Raw genomic sequence first — 24274 nt, 5'->3', positions numbered from 1 at the left:
CTATCAGTGTTTCCATCCAGTGGGTGAAGGACTGGGTGTGAAAGGAAGGATGAAGAAGTGGATGAAGATCAAAAGAAGGCCATAACCATGGCAGAGTGACTATTACTGACCATGAAGATACCTTCATGTTTTCCTCAGTAGTACTGATGATTGTTTTTTTATATTTGTCCTTATGCCTTTCATCAGTGTCTTAGTTCCCAGATTATATCTATGCAGGACTCTGTACCCCCTTTTTTTCAAATGACAGAAGTTGTTCTCATTTGAAATAGATGGGCAAAGCCCTTTTTCAGGTGGGAAAAAATAAAAATACCACTCATTAAACTGAGTAGGTAGAGAGCCTATGCTAATATTAAAAATATGTGCCACCACTTCCCTTCCAACTTCCAGAATGTTTGCTTAAATTATGATTGTGTTAGACAACCATATAAAAAAATTGGAAGAAAAATGGAAAAACCACATTTTTTTCCCCAGTAAATGGAACATAAAACAATTAATGGCACAATCAGGTACATTAGCTCTGGGACAGGTGGTTATGCTCCCCAGACTTTTTATTTACTTTTGGTTTCAAATGTGCTGCACCCAGATTAAAAAAAAAAAAAAAGAGAGAAAAAAGTTGACAAGAATGTGAGCATTCTGTTTTTTTTTTAAATCCTGATAGTTTTGTAGTAGTAGATCTGCCACTGGCCAGACAGGGATGAGAGGGCAGTCTGTGAACCACCATGAAACAAGAAGTAATTGGCAATAACTCCCTACTGCAGAGCTACCAGAATCAGAATGATTTGCTTGATAACCATCTCATTAAATGAATCTACAGTTCGAAATTTTAACTCAATTGCCTCTTATTTTAAAATGGGTACCTGGGAAATAAATTAGCTTAAGTTGAAACTTTAAATTTTTTTTCTTTCAACTAAGCAGAAATATTAAATAGGAATTAACAATGCTCAGGAAAGTAAAATATGGAAAATTAGCCAGATCATATTTCTTCTTTTTACTCCACAGTGGAACTGAAAAATAGGCTTTTCAACCTTGGGGTTTACTTAGATTTCTTAAATTAGCAAAGGTTTTGAGACCATGTTATAAATGTGCACATGTGATCATGTCAACCTGTTAGCAATAATTTTCGAGTGTTTTGACCAAATTCAGTCACCTTCTGCGAGCAGCAGACATCTCTGATGTACTAAATTGTGTCACTTCACTGACCAACAGCTGAGGAGGACTAAAACCACGTGCTACCCAAGGTCAAGGCTGCTGCACGAACTCACCCCTCAGGGCACACAAGAGAATTTATGTGGGAACTCGACCTCAGGATGCCAAGGGTATCCCAGAGTAGTAGAAGTCCATCAGGAGTCACTGCCAGGCTGAGATGGACACATGGACAGCCAGAAGCTGCATTTCTAGGTGCTGGGGGTGTAGATCTGCACTGAGACTGACAGCAGCTCACCATTCACAGTTATCCCTCCATGCAGCAGGCAGAGGATTTCTCTCCTGTTGTGCGCTGCCATACTTGGCCTGCTCTCCATTGGATAAAAATAACATTCCCTAATGTTTTATCTGGCAGCAATAAAGGATGCAATACAATCTCTGACCCTCAATGGTATTCACAAAGCTGCAGCACCCAAACTCTTGTCAAAACAGAATTTGATGCAATGATTCCGTTCCCACCCTCAAAGTACTTACAGGCAAACTCAGTTAGCTCTGCGGCTGATTGGCACAGGAAGTGACACCAAATGGTCAGCCAGGCAAAGGTTGTTAAACAGAACAATGATCTGACAGGTTCTGACTTCACCTTAATTGCCAAAATATACCAATTTTGAGACATATACACAATGATTTTGTGATGGCTCTCAGCACATTCAGAGGTCAGATTATGCAAGCTGCCATTTTTCAGACGGCTTCAGGTTGAATCTATTCTTTCCTAAGCTCTTCATCATAAGGATGCTATTAACTGATTCTCTTCACCAGAAGATACAGAGATACAGACATACAGAGAGAGCATCCCGTGCTGTTTTTTTCTACTTTGCTTTCATAGCATGAGCTAGTTCTTTTACAGGAAGTTTGAAAATGCTTTTATATACATATCAAATGCTGTCCACAGCTGGTCCACTACTTCTCTTTAACCTTACATTACTATTTTACATTCTCTTAATTCACTTGGAAAGACCTAAATTGTGACCTGCATTAAAAAAAAAAGGTATAAATTTCTGGAAATACCAAATTACTCCAAAAACAAGCTTATCTCCCTCCCCCCCCCCCCCATACTAAGGGAGCAACAGGTAAGGTAGCAATATGTCAGATTAATGCAACCTTAAAATAAGAGAATGAGAAATTACAAGAAAACTGAGAGTGTCTACAAACTTCTTGAACTGAGAAACCTTCCAGCAAATGCTGAACCTAAAAACTGGCACTTAAGGAATTATGCTGTCACAAAGATTTTCAATAGGTCACAAATCTTTCATCTGAGTTAACATGGTCTCAATCAAGCCACTTGCACAATGATTCAAGATTGATTTTTACATCTGCAGGTATTCAAATACTTTGGTTGATGCTTGTACAGACAACCAGACTCCAGTGTCTGCATCTTCAAAAGAAAAGGCAAAATTGCTCCTACAAGTAATTAAAGACAAAAATTGTTGCTTGTGGCTCAGAAATGCATACAAGAATGTGCTAAAAGTTAAGCAGGTTATTAAGTCAATGGGATACATGTTTGTAAATTGTCTTACTGAAAAACAAAGTCCTCCCAGGTGCCTATTTTTGGTATTACTACGCTCAAATCTTTAGCTGTTGTGAGCTCTCAGCTGGGTTTTTTGGACTTACTTCCTGCAAAGTCTAAATACTTAAAAGTCAACATAATTAATATCAGATCTCTTAAGTCCTGCATCACCCAGAGGTGAAAATTTCAATCCAGACCAGAAGAGACCATAGTACCATACATGCTTGTAAATATAATCATAATACACAACATGTAGTTGACAACAAAAAAATACCTGATCTGCACATAGCAGTGGTATCAGATGATGCCTTTCTCACACAGTAACAAACTCAGAAAAAGAACAAAGATGGGTCTCCAGAAAAATGAACTTAACAGCTACACAGTTACAGGAAAAGAGCTGTTTCTTAATAACACTTGTAAATTACACTATGATTAACTTAAAGAGAACTCTTAGGATCCTATTTGAATTACGAAACAAAACCAAAAACCAGAATAAACATGCAAGTAACCATCTCCTGTCTACCAAGTGGCTTTTTCTGTCCACTGAAACTTAACAGCACTGGGAACATTCAGAATTATTCTAAAATGAATAGATATTCACTCCTGAGGGGAAATTAAGAAATAATAAAATTTCTCTTTTGAAAATGAAACTGATTTTAAACAGTCTGAAATTTTCTCTAGAAAGGAATTTTTGGTGGAAGAAGTAATTTTGTGAAAAAAACCCAAGCCACCCTTTCCAGTATTTTAAACAATTTTTCTGAAGTCTGGGGTCAGATTTGGGACTTTCTGGCATGGAGCCAACAGAGTTCAAGTTAAGATAACTCCCTCAGAGCATGTAGGATCTCTTGGTAGTGAGAAGCTCTGTGGTCCTGGGATTCAGAGCAGTTTGTATTTGTTCTAGGAATGGATGGTGTTACAGAGCTAAGAGAGATTTCTGTCTGTGTTTTACCTGAAATTTATAAAAACTAAGACATGTCCTTGAAACTATGAAGGGTTTTTAACTGGAAATTGTTAATCTGCCAAAAGCTGATCCACTGCTAGATTTCTGACCTATTCTCATGAGAACCAGTGTTGATATCGTGTGGGCTCTTGTGAGCACAAAATCTGCCAACACAATTTTGTGTCTTGTGACTTAGGTTGTAAATTACTCAGAGACTACTTTATGTCTCCTTATAAAACTGATTAACTCTTGGCAAAAAGGGTCCCAAACTTCAGCAGGAGGTGTAGATCTTGCACTGTACATGCACACAAACATTTTTTTCTCCCTTTCCTTTGTTGCACTGGAAGTGGATTTTTAAAAGTCAGTTTACTTTCTGCATCCTCTGCACTGATATTTCATACAAGGTGCTGGCTGCTGAATCACAAGCTATCAGTTTACTTTCCCTTTGTAAACAAACATGTTCCTGTCAGCTGTGACAGCCCAGAGCCAAAGCAGGTCCTGCACTGCGCTTACCCAAGCTGAGATCCATTGAGGGTCACCTGTTCACTCTGCAGGAAACCATTTCTCCCTGCTGCGGCCACAGCAGCTGTCACTGGCATCCTCTTCCCATCTGTTTCTGCAGTGACACTGGCTATTGAAGCTGGCTGGGAAACTTCCCTCCTGCTCTGTGTGTTTCTGAAGGCTGTTTGGTAGAAGCTGGACCTCACAGATTGCCTGTTCTGAGACCAACGGGACGCAGTCGGCGATCTCACTTGTCCCATCGCGCTCTCCGAGGCCAGGTAGTTTTCCTTCTCCAGAAGGTTGGTCATACTGCGGCTGTTGCCAGGCTGGTGGTACAGAGGGACAGTGGGGCTGGGGTAGCCACCATCAAGGACAGCATCGTTGGCAGCCCCCATGCGGGATTGTCTCTTAAAGGAGCGTCCCCTGTGCACGGAGTCGCGCAGGCTGTAACCAACGATCTCGGAGCGAGCGTATCTTGGTGGCACAGTCCCGCTGGATCTCACACCATCTGCATGCCTCATGGAGAACCCAGCTGAAATCCCTCCATCGTAGTGAAAATCACTTGACACGTACGCCAATCTTTCTGGATTTCGTTGAGGGGAAACCTCCAGTCTCTTCAGAGGTTGCCTCTGAGCTCTCTCCTCCATCGTCCTGTAAGCAAATCTTGTCCCCCAGCCATTCGTGTAAGAGGATGGCGAGGCAACCTGCTCCAGGGGGCACAGAAGAACAGGAGCCACAGTAAGGTCACAGCACTTAGGATGAGCAGCAAAGAAACCAAACCAAAATGTAAAGATAAGAATTCTACAGTCTGCTCTCAGAATAAAAAGTAAAAGTGAACACTGCCGAAGTTGTGCATTACATGGGATTCTGCCACACTTCTTTGTACTTCCGTCATGAAGGCAGGAAGAAGTACAGTCTAAACATCAGGAGACAAAGTCTAAGCATCCAGTCTTCTGTCATAAACTCAAAATAATTGCGTAAGTCAATTATGGGAGGTAATGAACAGAGTGATTATTAATGGAGATCTTTGAGTTTGAAATTCCTTGGGGATTAACACCAGCATCTGCTACTAAAGCTAAATTCAAGGCTGTCTAATAGACAGGAGAAAATGAATCAATCAGACATAAAAAATATTATACTAAAGTGTCTGGATATTGAGAATAACCTTAGTAATATAAGGTTATTTAGCACTCCTGTTCACATTGTAGTAGGGTCTAGTAAAAAGAGATAGGCCCTTCCCTGTTTGTCTAGCCTCTTAAAAATTAAGGCGATGGTAAAACATTGCAAGAAAATCAAAATGATCATTTCACCATCTCAATGACTTCCCCAATATCACAGCTGCAATTTTGAATTATTTTTTTCTTCCTGTACCTAATGGGGAGAGACTGTACTGGATCATCATCTTGCTTTATAATTTTCTCTTTTCTAAACTCAACACATCCACTGCCAGCCTTTCTTTGTAGGATGTATCTTTAAGATTCTTACTTTTTGGTGTCATTTGAGGACTCTCAATTTTTATACCGTTTTCTTGTTCTCTGTATTGGACTCCATACTCCATTCAAAACCTTCCAGAACTAAATCAGCTTGGGACACTATCTGGCCTTGAAATAGAGGAGTCATGGACCAATTTTTTAAAAACTAAGTAAGCATAGGGGCATACAACCATAAACCAAAGCCCCATATTTTCCATTTCCATGTTGTGTTAAAGTTTTGTAATATTAAAGACATTTTTTAGGGTAAACAGAGAAGTTCACGCAAGCTATTAATTGAAGGAACAGTGCTTAGCAGACAGATGCCAGACTGAATTCCCTTCATTTCACTGCTGAGGACATCCTGAGGGTGACACTTGACTCACAAAAGGAGTAAAGGTCACTGAAACGAGCAGGGTCAGGCAAAGATCATTGGATATATCTGTTTATTCTACAGAAGTTATGCAAGGATATCTTTATTTTTTGTTTGGGGATAATTAATGTTTTTGTGAAGTACTAGACCTTGTGGCTTTTCCCAGCTCTCACACAGGACACTTGGTCTCTCTTTTCCCCCCACCCCCTGCCTGGCAAATGGTATTATTTTCTTGGGACTCCTATGTCACCTCTAGTTTTCCTTTTGTTGCTCTCTTCTGGAAGGAATGGCTCATATCAAATATTATGGACTGCAGGACAGGTGAGATAAAGGATGGAAGGACAGAGAAAGAAATATGTTTAAGTCAATGCTTCTAACTCTCCCCATAGAAAACCAGAGCTGCTTCACTGACTGTTCAAAAGCTGGGCTATTTCTTTTAATAACAAAAAGCCACTCTTGAATAATCTAAAATTAGGAAAGAATTGTCACCTCCATACAGAATTATTTACTAAATAAATGTTTCTGTTCTCAAGCTGAATTGATTTCAGTTTACTAAGCTGATCGTGCAGGAGCGTTGCTTTCGAGCTGTGTTGATTTCCCAGTTGCTCCCTCAAAGAGGTTCATACCAGTTAAGAGCTGTGTCACAAACCCTGCAGAAAACCAATTATTTATCTTAGCATTCAGGCCATGACCCCAAGAAAAGCTGGTCAAAATAACAAGAGGATTTATGATTAGATGGTTTAGAAACACCATTGTGTTGCAAGGCCTATACTGCTGGAATTCTTGTAATGATAAAACAGGTTACAGCAAGAGTATTTGAAATGATAAGGAACCACTCTACCTTGTGAAAACTAAAGTATTTGTGAAACTAAAGCAATCTGTTTTCCTTTGGTTTTGAATGCTTAATTCTGTTTGCCTGGGCAGCATGGCCTCTGGCCACCCTGAGGTAGAGAGATGTGCTGGTTGAGCTGCTCTCTGGTGGGATGGATGAAGATCTGACTTGTCACAGCCTTTGCCTTAGTGGAGTGTAAATATGATTTTTCATTTTCTACCCTGATGCCAACTCTCACAAACCCAACAAGACTGCAAACAGCCCATCTGCATGACTGACTTGAATTTGGCTACTGGCACTGGAAGGAGGGGTAAAACATTAAGAGATTTCATTGTAAACCCCTCATTTTCTAAAAATCAGACTTTCAAAAGAAAACAAACAAGGAAACAAATCTTTAACACTGTCTAAATGTTATTATTTGTGGTAACAAAATGAATAAACTGTGCATGTGATACTCTATTTATTTCTAGTCACCGTCTTTTCCTCACCTGGCTTGCCTGGTAATATGAGAAACTGTAGGGAGACCTCGGTGCAAAATCATTCTCCGTGATCCCCATGTTATAGACACGCTCTGGTACACTGGATGCACGGTGCAGGCTGCCTGGAACCAAAGACTAATATTAGTAAGAGCTTAAGGAAACATGGCATTGTTACAGAGGACAATACACAGTACCAGGGAAAGGTAGCAGCCAGCACTGCCATTAATAAATACAAACTGAAAATTGAACAGGGAAATGATGGAACGGTATTTGCATTTTCCTGGGGATACAAGCCATTTTTTTCAGTTCCCTATATACTTTACTTAAGAGTTATTTTGAGCTTTTAGGAGTCTAGTCACTTGTGCAGCTATGAAAAATGTTTTAGCAAAGCAAGCTGACACTTTAAATGTCCCAGATAATGACAGCTGATTTAAGTGCTAAGAAATGGTATCACTGAACTAAGAACACTTATTTTTCACTGCAACCACTTTGAATGTACATTCAAATACATAAATGCATGGTTTACACTGGCTGACTATAAATACCATGCAAAGTACACAAGAGATGAAAATATTGCAGCTGTAGATTGGAGCCGAGAAACAGGGGTTGATGCCTATCTCTGTTACTGATATGCACCCCCAAGATGCAGATTTCACCATGTACAGTTGTAAATAAACAGCCCACACTGAGTATAGACTCTTTATTTCACAGCTGTCTACCTCAACTGCTGCTGTTTCTCCTCCCTTAGGTGCTAATTTAATGACAATGTAATGGAGCAAATAATGCTTCACTAATCTCCTCAGTGCTCCACCCAAGAGCACAAAGAGTCTGTGAACAAACTCTATGGCTTATGGTGCTGTAAAGCTGGGTTGTCCAGTGACACTTCAAACCTGCACCTGAAAGGTTCACTAATCCTACAAATAATGTCAAAGATCCACAGTGCATCTGCTCTGATTCTTTTTTTCCATGACCCAGCTCTGAAAATAGAGAAGTGCATTGTGATTATTTCTTCCATTAAAACCCCAAACAAGCCAACAAACCCTTCAGGCTGTTCCTTTTTTTCACTAATAGAATGCATTTTCAAAGAATGAGTGCTTCTATTAACAAAAATTTTAAAAGCAACAGATACTAATGAAATAATTATTTATGAGATTCCTGTGTTATTACGAGAATCTGCATCTTGGACTATAATTAACACAGCTTCAAAGAGGTGAAATAGAAGTTGAAAGCATAAAATAATCATAAACGTGGCCTGTGTGTGCTGCACAAGTTTAGGCTGAACAGGTAACAGTGGTCAATAAAGAAGTTAATTGGCCATCAGTTTTCAAACTAGCAGATATTACCTGAGATACTACAGCAAAGAAATCTCAAGAACCAATCATTAATTTGCCCAAACTGCTGAAGACCAAATTTGTGTATCCCATAATATAGTAAAATACAATATAATATAATGGCAGACCGATAATTTGAGGACTGATTCAATCATACTTTGCAATACTTGTATAATCATACTTTCCAATTCTCTCATTTTGGCAGATTTAAACATGTATGAGGGGATTTGTTAAGACGCATTCCCAGTAACTTTGTGTCATGAGAGTGGAACGGTGCAGCTTGGTCAAACTCATGATTTGGATTGTAATAATTCCTTCCTGACATTACAAGGTTACCATAGCCCAAGGGTTACCTGAGTACATGGGAAAGAGGCATACTCTAAGGCAATCTCTTATACTGCAAAGATTTCCCACCAATGTGCACCAACACCCCAAATCTACAAATTTATATGGATGTCTCATTTCTGTCATGTAATTCCCATCCCAATGCACTGTTTCAGGTGCCCAGTAAGAGCCCATCTCAGCTATGTGCTGGCTTTTCAAAGATTCACTTTCTTCATTGCTGCATAGTAAAGGACTTTCATATACTAAATCTTGAAATATAAATACATATAAATTTCTGTTTCTTTACAGTTAGTATTTTTTTTCCTGTTTACTGTACTTAGTGAGAAAGTACCCTCAGTTATTTATCTACTTAGGGCATAAGGATCTTTTGAGCAAGTAATTTTGTATGTTTTAGGTAACTGTAAACTTGTGTTTACTAAAAATAAAAATACAAAAAAGAGGATAGGTTAAAAATGACAAGGCCATCCATTAACTGGTTGATGATAAACTACATATCTAAGAGTTCCTTGCTTGCAAAAACAAAATACAGTCAATCAAAAATTGTACCATGCAGTTATCTTTCAAGCAGTCCTCTTTTATCACCTTCAGTCTCCCTGTGAAACTATCCATCTGTAAAAATTTTTCAGAGACAAACACAGTATACGTCAACCTCTGGAATTTCACTTTGCAGTTATCTCTTGCTCACTCTTATCACATCAGTAAATTATTCTGCTGGTCTTTTACCTGTAGATTTATTAGGCAGACAGAAAAGGCATGTCTTTTTACTGTGTGCTGGTTACTTGTGCCAAAAGTCAGTGTGTTAAAGGAAAAAGTGGTAACTGAAATGCTGTGCCTTTCCATTAGTTATGAGATGCAGAATAGGTGACCAGATCAGAGCTTGCCTCTGCCAGTGAGGCTTCCTTCAGCCTTTTTTCATTGTACTACAAAAACCTTACATACCCAGTGTTCTGCTGTTCATTTTTAAAAAGCCATTAATTATTATTTTTTAAATCTATATTACGGTCTCATTTACTGTTAGGACTAATATCTTCTGACTGTGATTCCCTGATTTGACTGTGACTCCCAGTGTTTTAAGTCTCACAAAAACTCTCTCAGGAAATATGCACATGATTCAGTTACTCATCCACAGGGGACAGACACCATTTGAGAGGCCATAGGACACTGCACTTGATTTCCAGCAGCCAATCAGGAAAAAAATGAGTTTGCTGCAAGCCCTGCATCATGTCTGTCAACCCATAAGGGTATTCTGGAAAACTCAGGCATCTCAGACAGTACCAGACACCCATGTGTGGGCAATTGAGTGGAACTGTTTACCACAGTCTCCCCTCTCCCCTGTCAATATGAACTAAAGCAGCTCAGGAAAGCCTTGGATGTGGTCAGGGGAGGAGGTAAACTGAACCCCTCGGCTCTTCTCCACACCTAAAATAAAAGCTGTGCAAAAGTTACCTGATATTGCAACAGTTACAAGGAAATTCTGAGACCGGAAAAAGCACTTACAGTATCAGCAGGCTGTACAGATGACTGAGCAGAAATCCCATCTGTCTTCACCGAGGCTCTTCTCAAGGCCCCTTTGTTCCCCTGGATGGGACAGGCCCAGCACCTCCCAAGGCCTTGGAAATTTCTCCCCAGCAATCACTGCCTATGGCTGCAGGCAGACCAACCTAATGTTTGCTTTGCTTTCAAAAACAGCAATGACAAGAGGCATCTCTAAGATATATGATAGATGAAAAAGACAATCACCCTCCACTACGGAGCTGGGTGTATCAAATTCCCCTTGAATCCTGCACAGTGGTAACTCCCTGTTGTGAGTCTCTTTCAGCACCTTTGTATTTGAATGAAATTATTTGGCCATGAAAGCCAAATTCTGGCTTTGAACCTCAAAGTCATCAATGTTCACATCAGTCTGTTAAGGACTGAGGGACTGTCACACACCCCCAGTGCCTCCCTGCTGAGTGCTCATTGTCCCCTCCTGCTCAGGGCACCTGGGTGGCCACATCCCCCACGGGGACTCCTCAGTGCTCCTGGACTGGCATCCTTTCATCCTTTTTTATACTTCAGCACTCAGGATGGACTGAGATGATGGCATTTAATAATGGCATATCAAAACCATCATTGAATCACTTCCTCTCGAGATCAAAGAGCCTTCCTTTTGATTGTGCTCCTTCATCACTCTGCCAGCACATGCCTGGTTCCAGAGGAGTTTTTCTAACATTTTATGCTGGTCAGAACATTTACACAAGGGTTCAAATTTAAGGAAAAGATTTCTTCTGGCTCAGGAAGCAGAGGTAAAGAATGTAACAAAGCCAACAAAAATTGAAAGTCAACACGAATATTTTTTCTACTTCCTTATCCCAGGAAGATATGAAGAGAAAAATTACTATGAAGCAGCTAACACATCAGCATTCTGCAAAATAGAAGGCTAAGAACAGAAGAGTGCCCTGAGCCCCTAAAAGTAAATGTAACAAGAAAATACTAAGAATTTTAGAAATTAATAAATGTGAGGAATTAATAAGGCTCTGATTTCAACTGTCTTGTATCTGATGCTGTTTATTTGGAAATCAAGCCACTTTGTTTTGTGTGATACATTACTGAATTCTGCCCTCCTTTTTTAGTGAGGATCTGATAAGGATGCCTTAAAAACCCAACCAAAATCCAAAAGGAACAAGATCAGAGGAAAGTGGACTTATAAACAGAATGAAGTTTCAAAGATTCCAAAAATGAATATAAAATAAACCAGCATGTGCAACAAAACACCAGTCATTAAAGTATATGATTCTGAATGCCACTTTTTCTTTGATAAGGTGGGACTACCTACCATTGCATTTCCATCCTTAAATAGCATCCAGAAATTTGATATGTCTGCTTTAGTTGTTCAAAACTTTTAACTTTAATTTATAAAGGCTCAGCAATGGATAAACTGGACAAGTTGCAGCTGTTGTTGAACTGCTTGAAAAGCTATTAACAGTGCTTGACAACATCTTGAAAAGAGTTGAGGACATGTAACTTCGATCCTTTGGCAGCAGCTGGAATCCTCAAATCTGAAGATTACTGAATTTCTATTATGAAAAAGAAACTCCTTTCGAAAGGGGAAAAAGGGCATGAAACAGCAAACAGTATGGGGGTAGGAGGCAAAAATAAGTTCTTCCATTTAAAAGTAGTGCTGAAGGCTAAGCAGATACCTTTAATTTGAAATTCTAAGGAGAAATTATGCTGGCTGACAAACTACTTCTTGTGGCTTCAAAGTTTCCTGTACAGTCGGCAGAAAATGGGCGTGCACAGATGACACTGGGCAAGACCTTTCCTACCACTGATTTTTCATACCCAGTGGTTATGTGCTTGGCTAATTTTAGGTGTGCATGTGAATACTGTGGTTAGCTATGCACTAAGTACCTTGCTGAGCAGAGCCTGAAATACTCCTACAGACAGGACAGTTATATCACAGGAGACTGCTCCTGCTCCCTCTGAATCTTTGTAAGCCTCCCCTGCAACTGCAAACAATATGGGACCCTTGAACAGAGCCAGAAAAGGGCTATAATTCACTGAAAGTGATGCATTTGCATGTAAAAGAGGGTATATTTTTTAAAAGTTCCCTACACATAAGAATTCAAATGTTTCTCAAAGCATAGCCCATTTTTGAGCAAGTCTATAGAGAAAGCACATTGGGACACACATGCAAGTATACGTATATTTTTCAGGAAAGTTGACATGTTAAATGCAAGATTGGCTATGATTCCCATTATAAACATATTTAAGATATAGACAGATATACATGTATTATATATATGTATAAATTCATGGAATGCATTCCAGTTCCAATTATTTTTTTCTGAGTTTAGCAGTGAGACTAAAAATTGTACAGCAACTTGGGCATAAGAATATGTTTGAAAGAAGAAAAGTTCATTTTTTTGCATGAACAAGACATGTTACAGACATGTCATTTGCCACTCCTGATCCTGAAGCTTTGGTGTCTCTGAAATGCAAGGGCATCAAATACTTGACCTTTAGAAAAACAAAGCAAACCAAGATAACTATCCCCAAATACATCAGGTCTGTCTGTTAATGTGTTCCAGAGAAGCCAAGACAACTTGAGAGCACGGGAACTCTGTTTCCATAGCATTTTATGCATGGTTTAGAGACATAAGCTCAGGTTCACGACACTACAATTTATAAACTATTGCTTAAAAAGCTTTTTGCAGGCTCTCTGCTGAGAGAAAAAGAAATTAAGTTACTCTAAAAGTGTTTAGAAACCGTATTTACATGACAGCAGCCATGCTAAGGACTGGCATGTTTACCTGCACATTGCACACCTGTTTATGTGATTTGTACACCTGACTTCAACAAGCAGAATATGTCCATGTCTGCATTGTATGCATTTTTTGCCATGAGGTGTTTTTTTAAATAGAGGCCAGACGAAGAACAAGAAAATATTTATCTGCCTGACAAGACAGAGGAGTGAAGTATGGTTATAAAGACTTTTGTCTCACAGCTTTTAGTAAATGAAAGGTGACAGCTTCTTTAAGGACAACTGAGCAACACGGCATGTAGCCTGTAAGTCACTCATATTTAAAAACAAAATTAAAGTTTCATGGTATAGAAAGTTTTCATGAATAGTTAAGACTAAAACCCTCGAGCATCTTGCCTTTAACCCTCACCCTGTGGGTGCCTGGGCTCTGCTTGGGGTACAAGGTGTGACTGCAGATTTCCTGACAGGTCTGGCCTTCTGGCTATAAGATCTTGGAAGCAAGGAATGACTGACGTCAATTTGTATCACGCATGTCAAAGAACTGGGTAAATAATGTCTGATAACATTATCGTCCTGTGCTTCCCATTCATGCCTTTCCTAGAGTTACTTTTCCAAACTTACTTTTAGAAACGTATGTATGTATGTATGTATCTATGTATCTATCGATCTATTTTTTATTTTTTTTAGTTGCACGGTTAAACAAGGCGAAAGATTAATACGATTCTTCCCATTTTACTTAGCAAACAGGACCAGTGGGTAAAGCTAAGGGCATTAAAATAAGCACATGAAGCGGCTGCTGGATTAGGGGAATTTCGGCTCGGTTCCCCTCTCGGGCAGCGGAGAGCCGGGAGCGGCCCCGCCACGCACCGAGTTACGGGGGAGGTTCGGAGGGAGAAACTTCTGACTCGCTGGAGTGGGAAAAGAGTAAAAAAAGAGACGACAGAGCCACGATTTTCTGCCCGAGCGGTCCGCACGCCCCAGGGCCGGGAAGCCGCGGACACGGGGCCAGCTGGGGTCCCATCCCGGAGCCGTGTCCCGGGTCCCTTCCCTTGCTGCCGCCGCCGCCGGAGAGCATCGCGGGGCCAGGACGGGCACTCACCATTGCACAGCGAGCCCCGGCTCTTCCTGGCCAGCGTCTGCTGGACCTGCCGGTGGATCCGCAGCGCCTTCTCCTCCCCGGCGCGGTCTCCCGAGAGCTTGAGCCGGTCGTCGGAGGGCAGCGCCAGGCTGGAGCTGTCCAGCTCGCCCAGGATCTGCTGGCCCAGCACGGTGCGGATGTAGCCCTGGTCGGGCCCGCGGCCGGCCATGGGCACGGCCGGGCTGCGCTCGGCTCCGCGGACCTGTTGCGCCTCCGCCGCTTCCCCAGCGCCGGGGCCGCGCCCCGCCCGCCGCACAGGTGCCAGGCACGGCCCCCTGCCCGCCCCGCCCCGCCCGCGGCCCCGCGGCCACCGGCCCTGCCCTCCCCTGCCCGGCCCCTCGCCGCTGTTCCCCTGCCCTGCCCTGCCCGGCCCCTCGCCGCTGTTCCCCTGCCCTGCCCTGCCCGGCCCCTCGCCGCTGTTCCCCTGCCCTGCCCTGCCCGGCCCCTCGCCGCTGTTCCCCTGCCCTGCCCTGCCCGGCCCCTCACCGCTGTTCCCCTGCCCTGCCCTGCCCGCCGCGCTGGAGGGTCCGGCCCGGCTGCCCAGCCCAGCCCAGCCCAGCCCAGCCCAGCCCAGTCCTCGCCAGCGGGGAACCCCCGCCGGTGCCCGTCGTCCCGCCGGGGAAGTGCGGGAGCGGCCGGGGCTGAGCTCCCGGGGCCGGGAGTGTGCGTTTGTGTTTGTGTGAGTGTGTGTTTGTGTTTGTGTCTGATCCGCCGAGACACCGGGTTCCTGTGACACACGTACTCCTTCGTGAACAAACGCACGCACGCATTTTAAACATATAAATACTCGCTGTCCTCATGTGCCGCCCTTCACAGATGCTTTGCATCACGGTATATATAACATAATTCTGGTTTTTTACACGTTTACACATTTTGTAGGCGAGTTTCAACCTGGAGATAGAAGATGCTCTAAGTGCGGTGGTCTGTGCTGTGAAGATCAAACTTTCAGACGGGGCTGTGTTGCGGGAATGGTGATAGGGCTGCTGGTTTGGGAGGTTTTTTCTGCGGTCTGGGATTTTTCCAGGCTGCCGTAAGGGATTGCAGAGAGATGAGTTGCAGCCGCCTTCTCTCGGTTTCGCTGTAAAGAGGTGATGAGGGAATTCCTCAGTTAAAGGCTGGAAAAGCCCCGACTGGCTCTGCCCCTGCCGTCGTGAGCGGGTTCTTGCCCGCTGAAGTACACCTGGAGGAAGGCTGAAGTCCTCACACTCTCTCAGGACACAGCTTGGAGTTACTGTTCAAACAAACACTCTACTCACGGTGGGTTGAAAGGAGGAGGAACAAGGGAGCATGCAGTGCTTTGGGGAAAGGAAAATGCAGGCTTTAGAGAAAGAAGTAGGAGATCCAGGGTTGCACAATTTAAAAAACTCCCAAATTCCACCAAGCTACACGTAGGTATCTTCACAGAAAACCCACTGATTCTTGAAAGCAAATGAAAACTAATGTGGCTTTTAACTTCACCTGTTAGTATTTCGGAGACATTCTGAGACTCAAAATGAGCTGTTGAAGCTTGCTTTTCACCAAAGTTCAGACAGCAGAGAGGGTACAGATGGCTGGGGAGAAACTGGGGTGATCCTTGACTTAGGGTACCCTGTAACATAGGAAACTGGGCACCTTCTCACAAAACTCAGGATGGGGAGGAGGAACTGGCTCCACAAGAGTCCAGAAACCTTTTACCCCTCGTTTTTTTTTTTTACTCTTTGTCTCCCTTCTGTTTTTTTCTCTAAAAGGGGGAGGGAGCTCTGGCCCTTCTCATCACTTGGACTTAATAATGTCACTCCCCTTTGTTCTAATGTGGCAGCCACAGGAGAGGTCATGTTAGTGATACATGAGAATAGTTTCACTGGTTAAGGGAAAATGAGTGACACACTCCTTCTTTCCCTATAAATGGGGAAAAGTTATATATTGGAGCAGAAAAGTTGGAGAATGGGGGGGGAACCAGCTGGGAAAGAGGAGCAGGAATTTGTGGAGAGGAGGAAATTGCAGGTATGTGGCAGAACTGCAGTTGACAGTGGTTCCTCAGGCATACAGCTTTTTTAGCTGTGCAGTAGGACAGGACTAACTTGCACCCTGACCTGTTAATAAAACTGTGTTCATGTCATCAGTCAATCGTACACTCCTGATGGATATTGACAGAATTAGGATGGGCAGGAAGTAATTGTAACAGAAATTTGCAAGGGTAAAAAAAAATTGAAAGAACGGACAGGATAGGGCAGGAAAAACAATGGGGAAGACACATCACAGCTAGAAAGGAATGTAAACTATGTCAGAAGCTATGTTAGACCCTTTTGCTGACATACAGACAGTCACAAAAGCATTTCCAGTAAACAATAGATACTTCATTCTCAGGCAGTATGAGTGAGGAGATTAGAAATAGTCTAAAAAATGTGAAACATTTCCTCCCCTCCTCCTTTTCCCTACCCTCTTCTCCATTCCCAAACTCCAGCACAAACACGAATTCTGGATAGTTTTTATAGTCAAAACCAATCTGGCTTAACACGAAAAATGCACCTGAAATGGATTTAATATTTAGAAAATACTCTTGTAGAGGACGTTCTCAGATGCCACTGATACCACATCGAGGTTTACAAGTTCTTGGCACACTGGCATTGCCTCTGTTGGAGGAACTGTTGAATTGTTATTAACTTTATTTAGCAAATATGTACATTTATTTGTGCTTGTGAGATCTGTGGCAAAAGAAATAGCAGTTCGCTCTGGGCTTTAAAATATTTAATTAGATTTCTGAGATGTGTTTCTCTCCTTATAACTAGGAATGCTGACTGGAAAGTTGGGGGTGGGGGGAGAGAGGAGAAAGAAAGAATTTTGCCTGCACAGCAATTCAGAAAATGCTTAGCCAAGATCTGAAATAGAAATGAATTAAGGTTTTTTTCTTAGCTAAAGAAAATAAACAAATATCATGTAACTGATTGCCCAATCAACAGCAGTTCCTTGAAGTTGATTTATTTTGGATTAATATCCCATCTCAACTGAATGAAAAAAAAAAGGCCCATGTCTTTTGAGAGCGAAATACTTCAGCAGTGTCATTTGCAGATGGAAAGCAACATAGCTGGGATTACCCCTAAAAGATTGCAACTTGTGGTGGATGTTTGCTCATTAGATTTTTGAAAAAGAGAATTAATTATAGTGCATATGCTGATTAAGGGATGTGAAACGCCATATAAAAACATTTGCTTTCAGCCCAGTGTCTGATGGAGTCAAGCAGATCAGGAAACCAGATTTTTTTTTTATAAGCCTTGTTTCTTATTCTTACCAGATGTGCTTGGCCTAAACCGTGCAACCTTTCTCCATCAGAAGTTTCCCACAAATGATATTTATAAGGAAGTTGTGGAGATTGGTCCTTTCACTCTTTTTTTCCTTCCCTGTCCTCCTGTCTCTGTGTTAGGACTTATGGAACCAGCTGGGTTTGTACCCTGGAAGCAGATGATTTTCAGCTGCAAGAAAAACGGGTGTAAGTATGAACATTGAGGTGTTCAGGTTAAACGTGAAAGAGCATCTTAAATACACCCAGAAATAACGTGTGTGAATCTCTAGGATCTCACAGGAAACAAAGTGCCATTCACTCAGGGCTTGGTTTTTCCCCCCTTCTTATTTTGGATCCCATGGCTGAAGGTGTTATGTGTAAGTACAGGCTGGTCAGGAAGATCAGGATTTTTTTCTACACGTGTCCTCTTCCCTCTGGTTGGATTTGCGTGATCCCCCCGAGGGAAAGGGAACCAACTCCTCCCCGCCAGGAGAAGCCCTTGGAGGAGCGAGAGGCCACACTGCCACCGCGTGTCCCCTTGCTGAAACGTCCCGGCCAAGCCTGCTCCTTGTCAGCTCCCGGCAAGCAAAGCCGGCAAAGCACTCTCGTAGAGAACACAGGAAAGAGTTAACTGCGTGCTTTAAAACCTGCGATGGGTATTTTATTGCAATTTTGTTTCTATTTTTTTCCAGTAGCATATATTTTTTTTCACCCTAGCATCATTTTTGGAAACAGAGAAGCAGAAGATAATCTATTTGGTCCTGTAGGATAATTTAAAGTAAATACATTTTTTCTGAGACGCCTAGAGGAAAAGTGCTATTTTTACATTGGTAATATGAGTGTGATAGCAGTCCTCTGCCTGGAGGAAATACTGCAATAAAAGAAGTAAGGGCTGTGATTGAGGCTCTCCCTGACCTAGACAGAGTTCAAAGGAGCAGCAAATTGCCAGAAGAAAGGAAAACCACAATCACACACACACACATACACACGATGAAAATTATTCTCACTGAGACATCACAAACCTTCACTCACTTCGATAAGGTGGGTGTGGAACTACTGGTTTTGAAAATCCAGGCCACAGCCTAGGGCTGACTAAATCACTTGAGAAATGTCACACCAAAACTGCTGTATGGCCATGAGCTTTGCTTTATGTGTCGAGAGAGCCAAGGACTGCAGATAACAGTGGCTCCTCTGGCTTTGTTTTTGGTTGTGCTATAGGACAGGACTCACCTTGTTAATAAAGCCCTGTTCATCGGTCTGGCCTCAATTTGTTTCTTCCTGCAGCTGGTGGAGTTGGTGTCTATCCCACCTACGCAGGGTGGCAGCTGGTGTTGGCCAGAATTGTAGCCCTCAGGTAAAATCTCTGCCTGAGCCACAGTCTGAGGAGGAGTTTTGCAGTATGACACTGCCACACAGTGCTTGATCTGATGGGAATGGGATGATACTGCCAGAGATCTGTGGGAGATCTTTTTGCTGGGGTGTATTCAACCAAGGAATGTTTTTGAATACTGTGCCCAGCACAAATTGTGGGGTTAGATTGAGCTCTGCTACAACAGAGCAGTCTCCAAGAGGGGGATGTGCTGGTGTGGCTGCCCTCGTGCACAGTGACATCTGTCCTCTGTGATGCTCTAAAAGGGTTTTGGTGCAGTGGAGGAGACAGCAGGAACAGAAGGAACTGAGATAAAGTTTTTAACATGCCTGACTGTGAAGCATCTCTGCGGAAATCCCCCAGACATATCCTGGGGAATGTTTTACTTCACAGTGGGCTCCTCTTCACACTGTGCATAGGGGAGAGTCTGCTTGGACAGCCCCGTCGGGAAGATATTTTTTGGAGATTAAGAATGGAGGAGACAGCATTAATCTAAATTTTCCATCTCCCAGCTGATCCTTTGTGTTTGGCAGGACCACTTGCACGCTGTGAACTGGAGGTGGGGTGGTCAGCGCGTTCTGGGGGAACTGGGTTCTGGGCAAAGCCCCTTCTGTCCCAGCCAGTCAATATCTTGTGGATAACATTCACCTGACTGTGCTCTTACCTACTTTATCGTGGCAGGCTCAAGGCTTGCTGGCAAGGCAGAAAAAACTGAGCAGCAGGGAAATATGGGCAAGGTTGGTAATGCTGCATTTAAGCATCAGTAAAGTAACAGCATGGCCCTGTCCATGTGTTGGGCTCTTTGCTACCTGAGGTTTGCTCTCTTGTTCTCATTTCTTTTCTTTCCAAATCCCTGTGTTCTGTTTTATCCTATCATTTTTAGACTCTCACGTCAACAATCAAGTATAATACCTTAAAAGTGTGGGGTTTTTTTTTCTTTCTCCTTTTTCAGTCTCAGAGATGCACACAACCAGTTTTTGGAACAAAGGTTATGCCCTGCATCTGTCAGTTCTTGAGTTATCTGTGCACTGGGAAGACAGCCAGGAAAGATCTAGGGAGACATATTCAAATGGTCTTGTCAGATACTGTGCTATGAAGTGCAACAATGCAATGTGACTGGTCTGCAAGCTTTGGAATGAAAGGAATGAAGTGGAGCTGATTTCAGGAAGCTGCAATCGCTGCTTTGGGTAACACACTTACTCAGTTGTCTCAGCTGTGGATGCTTTCCCATGCGTTACATTTTGGTCACTGTAGTAGAAGAACATGCTGTATATGTAGGTGGAGGTATAAATACTCTGAAAATGAGGGCACGGGAGTTTATTTGTGATTATTTGAGCTGTTATTTCATGCAGTAGCACCTAGAGGCTCTGAATTTTATCAGGGCCCTCTTTCATTAGGGGCTGCATGTGTGAGAGATTTTTGACTTTGCCTTGTGCTACAAGTAAACAATACATCCAAATGACTGACATCTCATGTTTATATACAAGTCAGGGATGGAGAAGTTAAATGTTATTCCTGAAGAAATGTGATATCCCAGATATTGAAAATCATCTCTTATTTTTTGTCTCCTAATTTTGAAATGTATGAGATGTGGTTATTGAGGAAAATATTAGAGTAACATTTTAAAACACTCTTTTTTCCCCCCTAGTGTTAGTAGAAGAGTTTCTGTTGGTCATATTTCCCCATCAAAACCTCTTTGAGATAAAACTAAGTTTGTTTGGTTTTTTTTTAATAGGAGCTGTCTACACCCATCCTCCAGGCAAAATGAAAATTCTTAGTTTCATTAAAATACCCTAATTTCTTTTCCTATTATATTTAGTGAAGTTGTAGAAATTAGTGCTAGGGGGGCTTGAGGAGGATATCTACTCATTTTCTGCCATAAAACAGGATTAGCTGTATCCAAAATAACACAGATATCTTCCTAATCTGCTTTTAATATGTTATTTAATGCATGATGGGAGATCATGTCTGTATCCTTCTGTTTATCCACAACCTGAGGATGCACACTTGAAAGATCTGTTTAGACACTCTTCTGCATAATGCCAGATTAATGCATCCTGCTCAGTTGCCATAAGAAAATGACAGAATGCACTAAAACTTATTGGAGATGAAGTTGGAAGAAAACTGAAGTGTACATGCATATTCATTCTGGAATTGTTAAGTGCACAAAGCAGGCACAAAGCTGGCTGGCCTCTTTCCTTGGGGAAGGAAAATCTCAGACTCCAGTTGCCAGAGTAGTTTATAAACTGTGTGTAAGCTGGCCAGCAAGGACTGCTGTCGAGAGCTGCTCCATGAGCACAATGATTTCCCAATAGTTTGGGGTATTTTTGGGGGGAGTTTCTTTTGGGCCAATCAGATTGATTATCATTTTATGGGTTTTGTAAGTGAGGTCAGGAAAAGTACAGTCCAACCAGATCCTGGCTCAAAATAAATGCAAGCAGGTTTGCAGTGTAATAAGCTGCCTGGTTTCCTGAACTTTTTAAGGTTTATAACTCTTTTTAGATTTTGCTGTTAGCATAGACAGTGGTGGGTATAATACAATGAAAAAGTTGATATCCTAGGCATTTCCAGCACACTTTAGGGAGTGCACAAGAAACACATCTTCCCTGGATCAGGGCAAAGATCTAAGGTAGCCTATCATACTCTCATAGTGGCCAGCAATGGATGCCTGGTATAAAAACAGCACAAAGGTGGAAAAGTACTCCCTGGGTGTCCTGCAGCTTACAGCAACGTGCTGCTCAGGGATATCTCCAGCCAGAGGCAGTACCTTTGAGTTTAATTGTCTTTAATGATTTTCCCCTCTTCATTTGAATGATGGCTTTTTGCATGACTGCTGCCCTTCTGTAATAGGTTATACAGCATAATTACGGGGTGTGAGAAGATACATTCCCTTTTGTGTTGTTCCAAAATGCTGGATGATAATTTCACTTGATGTAATCTATTTTTGGTATTATGAAAAAAAAGGAATAAGAGTTTCTTATTCATCTCATCTGTGCTACTGATTATATAGTTCACTATTATGTTCCTCTGAAACTAGTTTTCCAGACTGAAAAGTCCTAACCTTTTCATCTCCCTTTGCATGCAAATTGTTTCAGACTGTAGATCACCTTTATTAGCCTCCATTTTTCTTGCTCAATGTTACAATTTTTTAGATGGGATACCAGAACTGCACACAGTATTTAAGATGCTGAGACACCTTGGATTTACACAGTGATATATTCATTATTTCCTTTTTTTCCTTCCCTGTTCTGCACCTAATAATTCCTTTGTGTTCAGTTAACATTTTTTGTCTGCTTCTAAACTGACATTTTGAAGCCAAAGACTAGTGTAGAGGATTTTTTTTTTTTGGCTTCGTGCTTCCTGCAAGAATGTTGAATCTAAACACGTCTTAGTGGCTATTACAGAGTTAGTCCTTGATAGTAACATTGTGACATGAGCCAAAAATGACACTGGGAAGAGAGTAAAAACCAGACGCTCCCCCTTGAGTTGCCTGACTAGCTTATCCATGAAACATTCCTGTAGAGTGTCTAAAAATACCACAGTGACATTTAAACCTACATAGGAGTAATTAAATTCTACTATTATTGTGGTATCTCCAGTCCTGGCAGACTCTCTGAAAGGGATTTTTCCCTAGTTTGTCACTGTGGTTAACTGTCCTGATCTTGACCTGGATTAGTGGTAATGTGTAGACTTTGCCTTTAGAGTTGCTTTAAAATATTTTGCCTGACACATCTGTATGAGAGTTGAGACTTGCAATTGGAAATCAAACCACTGCTGTAGTTCTGGTGGTCTTGCAAGGTGTCCATGGGGCTTTGGAACACACATCAGCTTTAATGATGAAGGAGACACACAGTTTAAAATTGTGAAGGTCTAAAGGACGTAAACCAAAATATTTGTTAGAAACACATTTCTAACCTGTAGAGAGTAAGTGATGGTTGAAACCCAAATTTAAATTGCTTGCTTTGTTCCAAAGACTACAAAATGTTTTACATGTATTCATGAACCAAACTCAACAGCATCACCCAAACAGACAGTTTGGCACCTAGGGCCCTCCAGCCATCTGCAAAATGAGATGAAACCTTGGGGATGTTCTTACAAACATTCTCTAGCTGTGGCTTGATCAATATACCCAAAACCTTTGATGCCTCCTCTTTGCTCCCTTGTTGCACAATAAATTCATGGATATTTATCTATACCACAGCACCTGCCATCTGTTAATCCAGATGCTGGGTTTAGACAGTGGAAGCTCTGTGCCAGTCAGTTGTTCCTTGCTATGTGCTGTGTCTCCTGAAGTCAGCTGTTATTTTAATATTAGCAGGAGATTTGGATGCTGCTGCTTTTTTTGCCAGTTTGTGGGATCTTTTAGATAAACAGAAATATGTGCAGAGCCATTGTGCTCTCTGTAGTATCCTGCTACACTTTTAGTTTAATGGAAATTGTAACTGATGTTCCTTCTCTTGCACACTTTAAATTAGATATACTGTGCCAGCAGACACTGGATTTCCCTCCTCTTTGGCAGCTCCAGACAATAATTCCAAATGGAAGAAGGGGATAAAGTGCTTCCTGAAAATCTGAAGTAATCCTTCCGAGTATGTCCCTGATGTGAAGCCACTGGCAGGAATGCAGATAGAGCATGGATGAATATTGCCTTGGCCTCCACTGAATCTGTTTCATTTGGTTTTGGCAACACACTTGAGATTTTTTTAAAATCAATCTATCAGCCTCTCCACAATCTGAATCCAGTTTGGCTGATCTTATTCAAGTTGTACTTTTTTTTTACATTGATGAAAATTAATTGATCCCTAGACATGCTGTTGATGCTGATTTATTTCCTGCAACTGCAAAAAGCCCATATCTCAATAGGCAGTTTAAACCAGAATATTCAACCCAAAAGCAGTCTAAGCAGACAAGGACATTTCTTTTTGTCCAGATCTTATCCAGAAGAACGGACTGCACAATGTGCAGTGGCCAGTAATTTAATGTAAAATCACTGTGGATATCTCCTGTTAATGACAGGCTTCTTTCCAGCCTCTCTGAAAGCCCTACTGAAAGTTTTCCCCACTAGACCTGGAATCATGTGCAGAGAAAGATTGGAATTTCTTCCCCAAACTCTGTTTTATTAACGTGGAAAGGACACAAAAGGCTTTCAGTTGTTAAATCACAGTTTCCTTTAGAATATAAATTAATCATTTAGTGCATCACAATTATTTAAGACATTTTTATAGTTAAAATGGATGAAATATAATAAATGTCCTTGCTGACCACTCTGATCCTCTCAGGTCTGT

At 41.8% G+C, this 24274-nt stretch overlaps 1 protein-coding gene across 1 annotated transcript in view; it reads right to left on the bottom strand.

Moving 5' to 3' along the window:
* Window positions 1-14530, bottom strand: part of PKP2 (plakophilin 2) — a gene marked incomplete at both ends in the record, with an annotated part of 36360 nt that extends 21830 nt beyond the window's left edge. Inside the window, 3 exons of the mRNA XM_082280038.1 lie at window positions 4164-4855; window positions 7314-7422; window positions 14319-14530. Of these exons, the coding sequence (XP_082136164.1) occupies window positions 4164-4855; window positions 7314-7422; window positions 14319-14530 (1013 nt within the window). The remainder of the gene's footprint in view (window positions 1-4163; window positions 4856-7313; window positions 7423-14318) is intronic.
* Between the last annotated feature and the right edge of the window lie 9744 nt (window positions 14531-24274).

Source organism: Coloeus monedula (genome assembly GCF_965178545.1).
Source record: "Coloeus monedula genome assembly, chromosome: 4".
Lineage (NCBI taxonomy): Eukaryota > Metazoa > Chordata > Aves > Passeriformes > Corvidae > Coloeus > Coloeus monedula.
The sequence above is the reverse complement of the archived record's forward strand: the minus strand, read 5'-3'. Positions and strand labels throughout refer to the sequence as shown.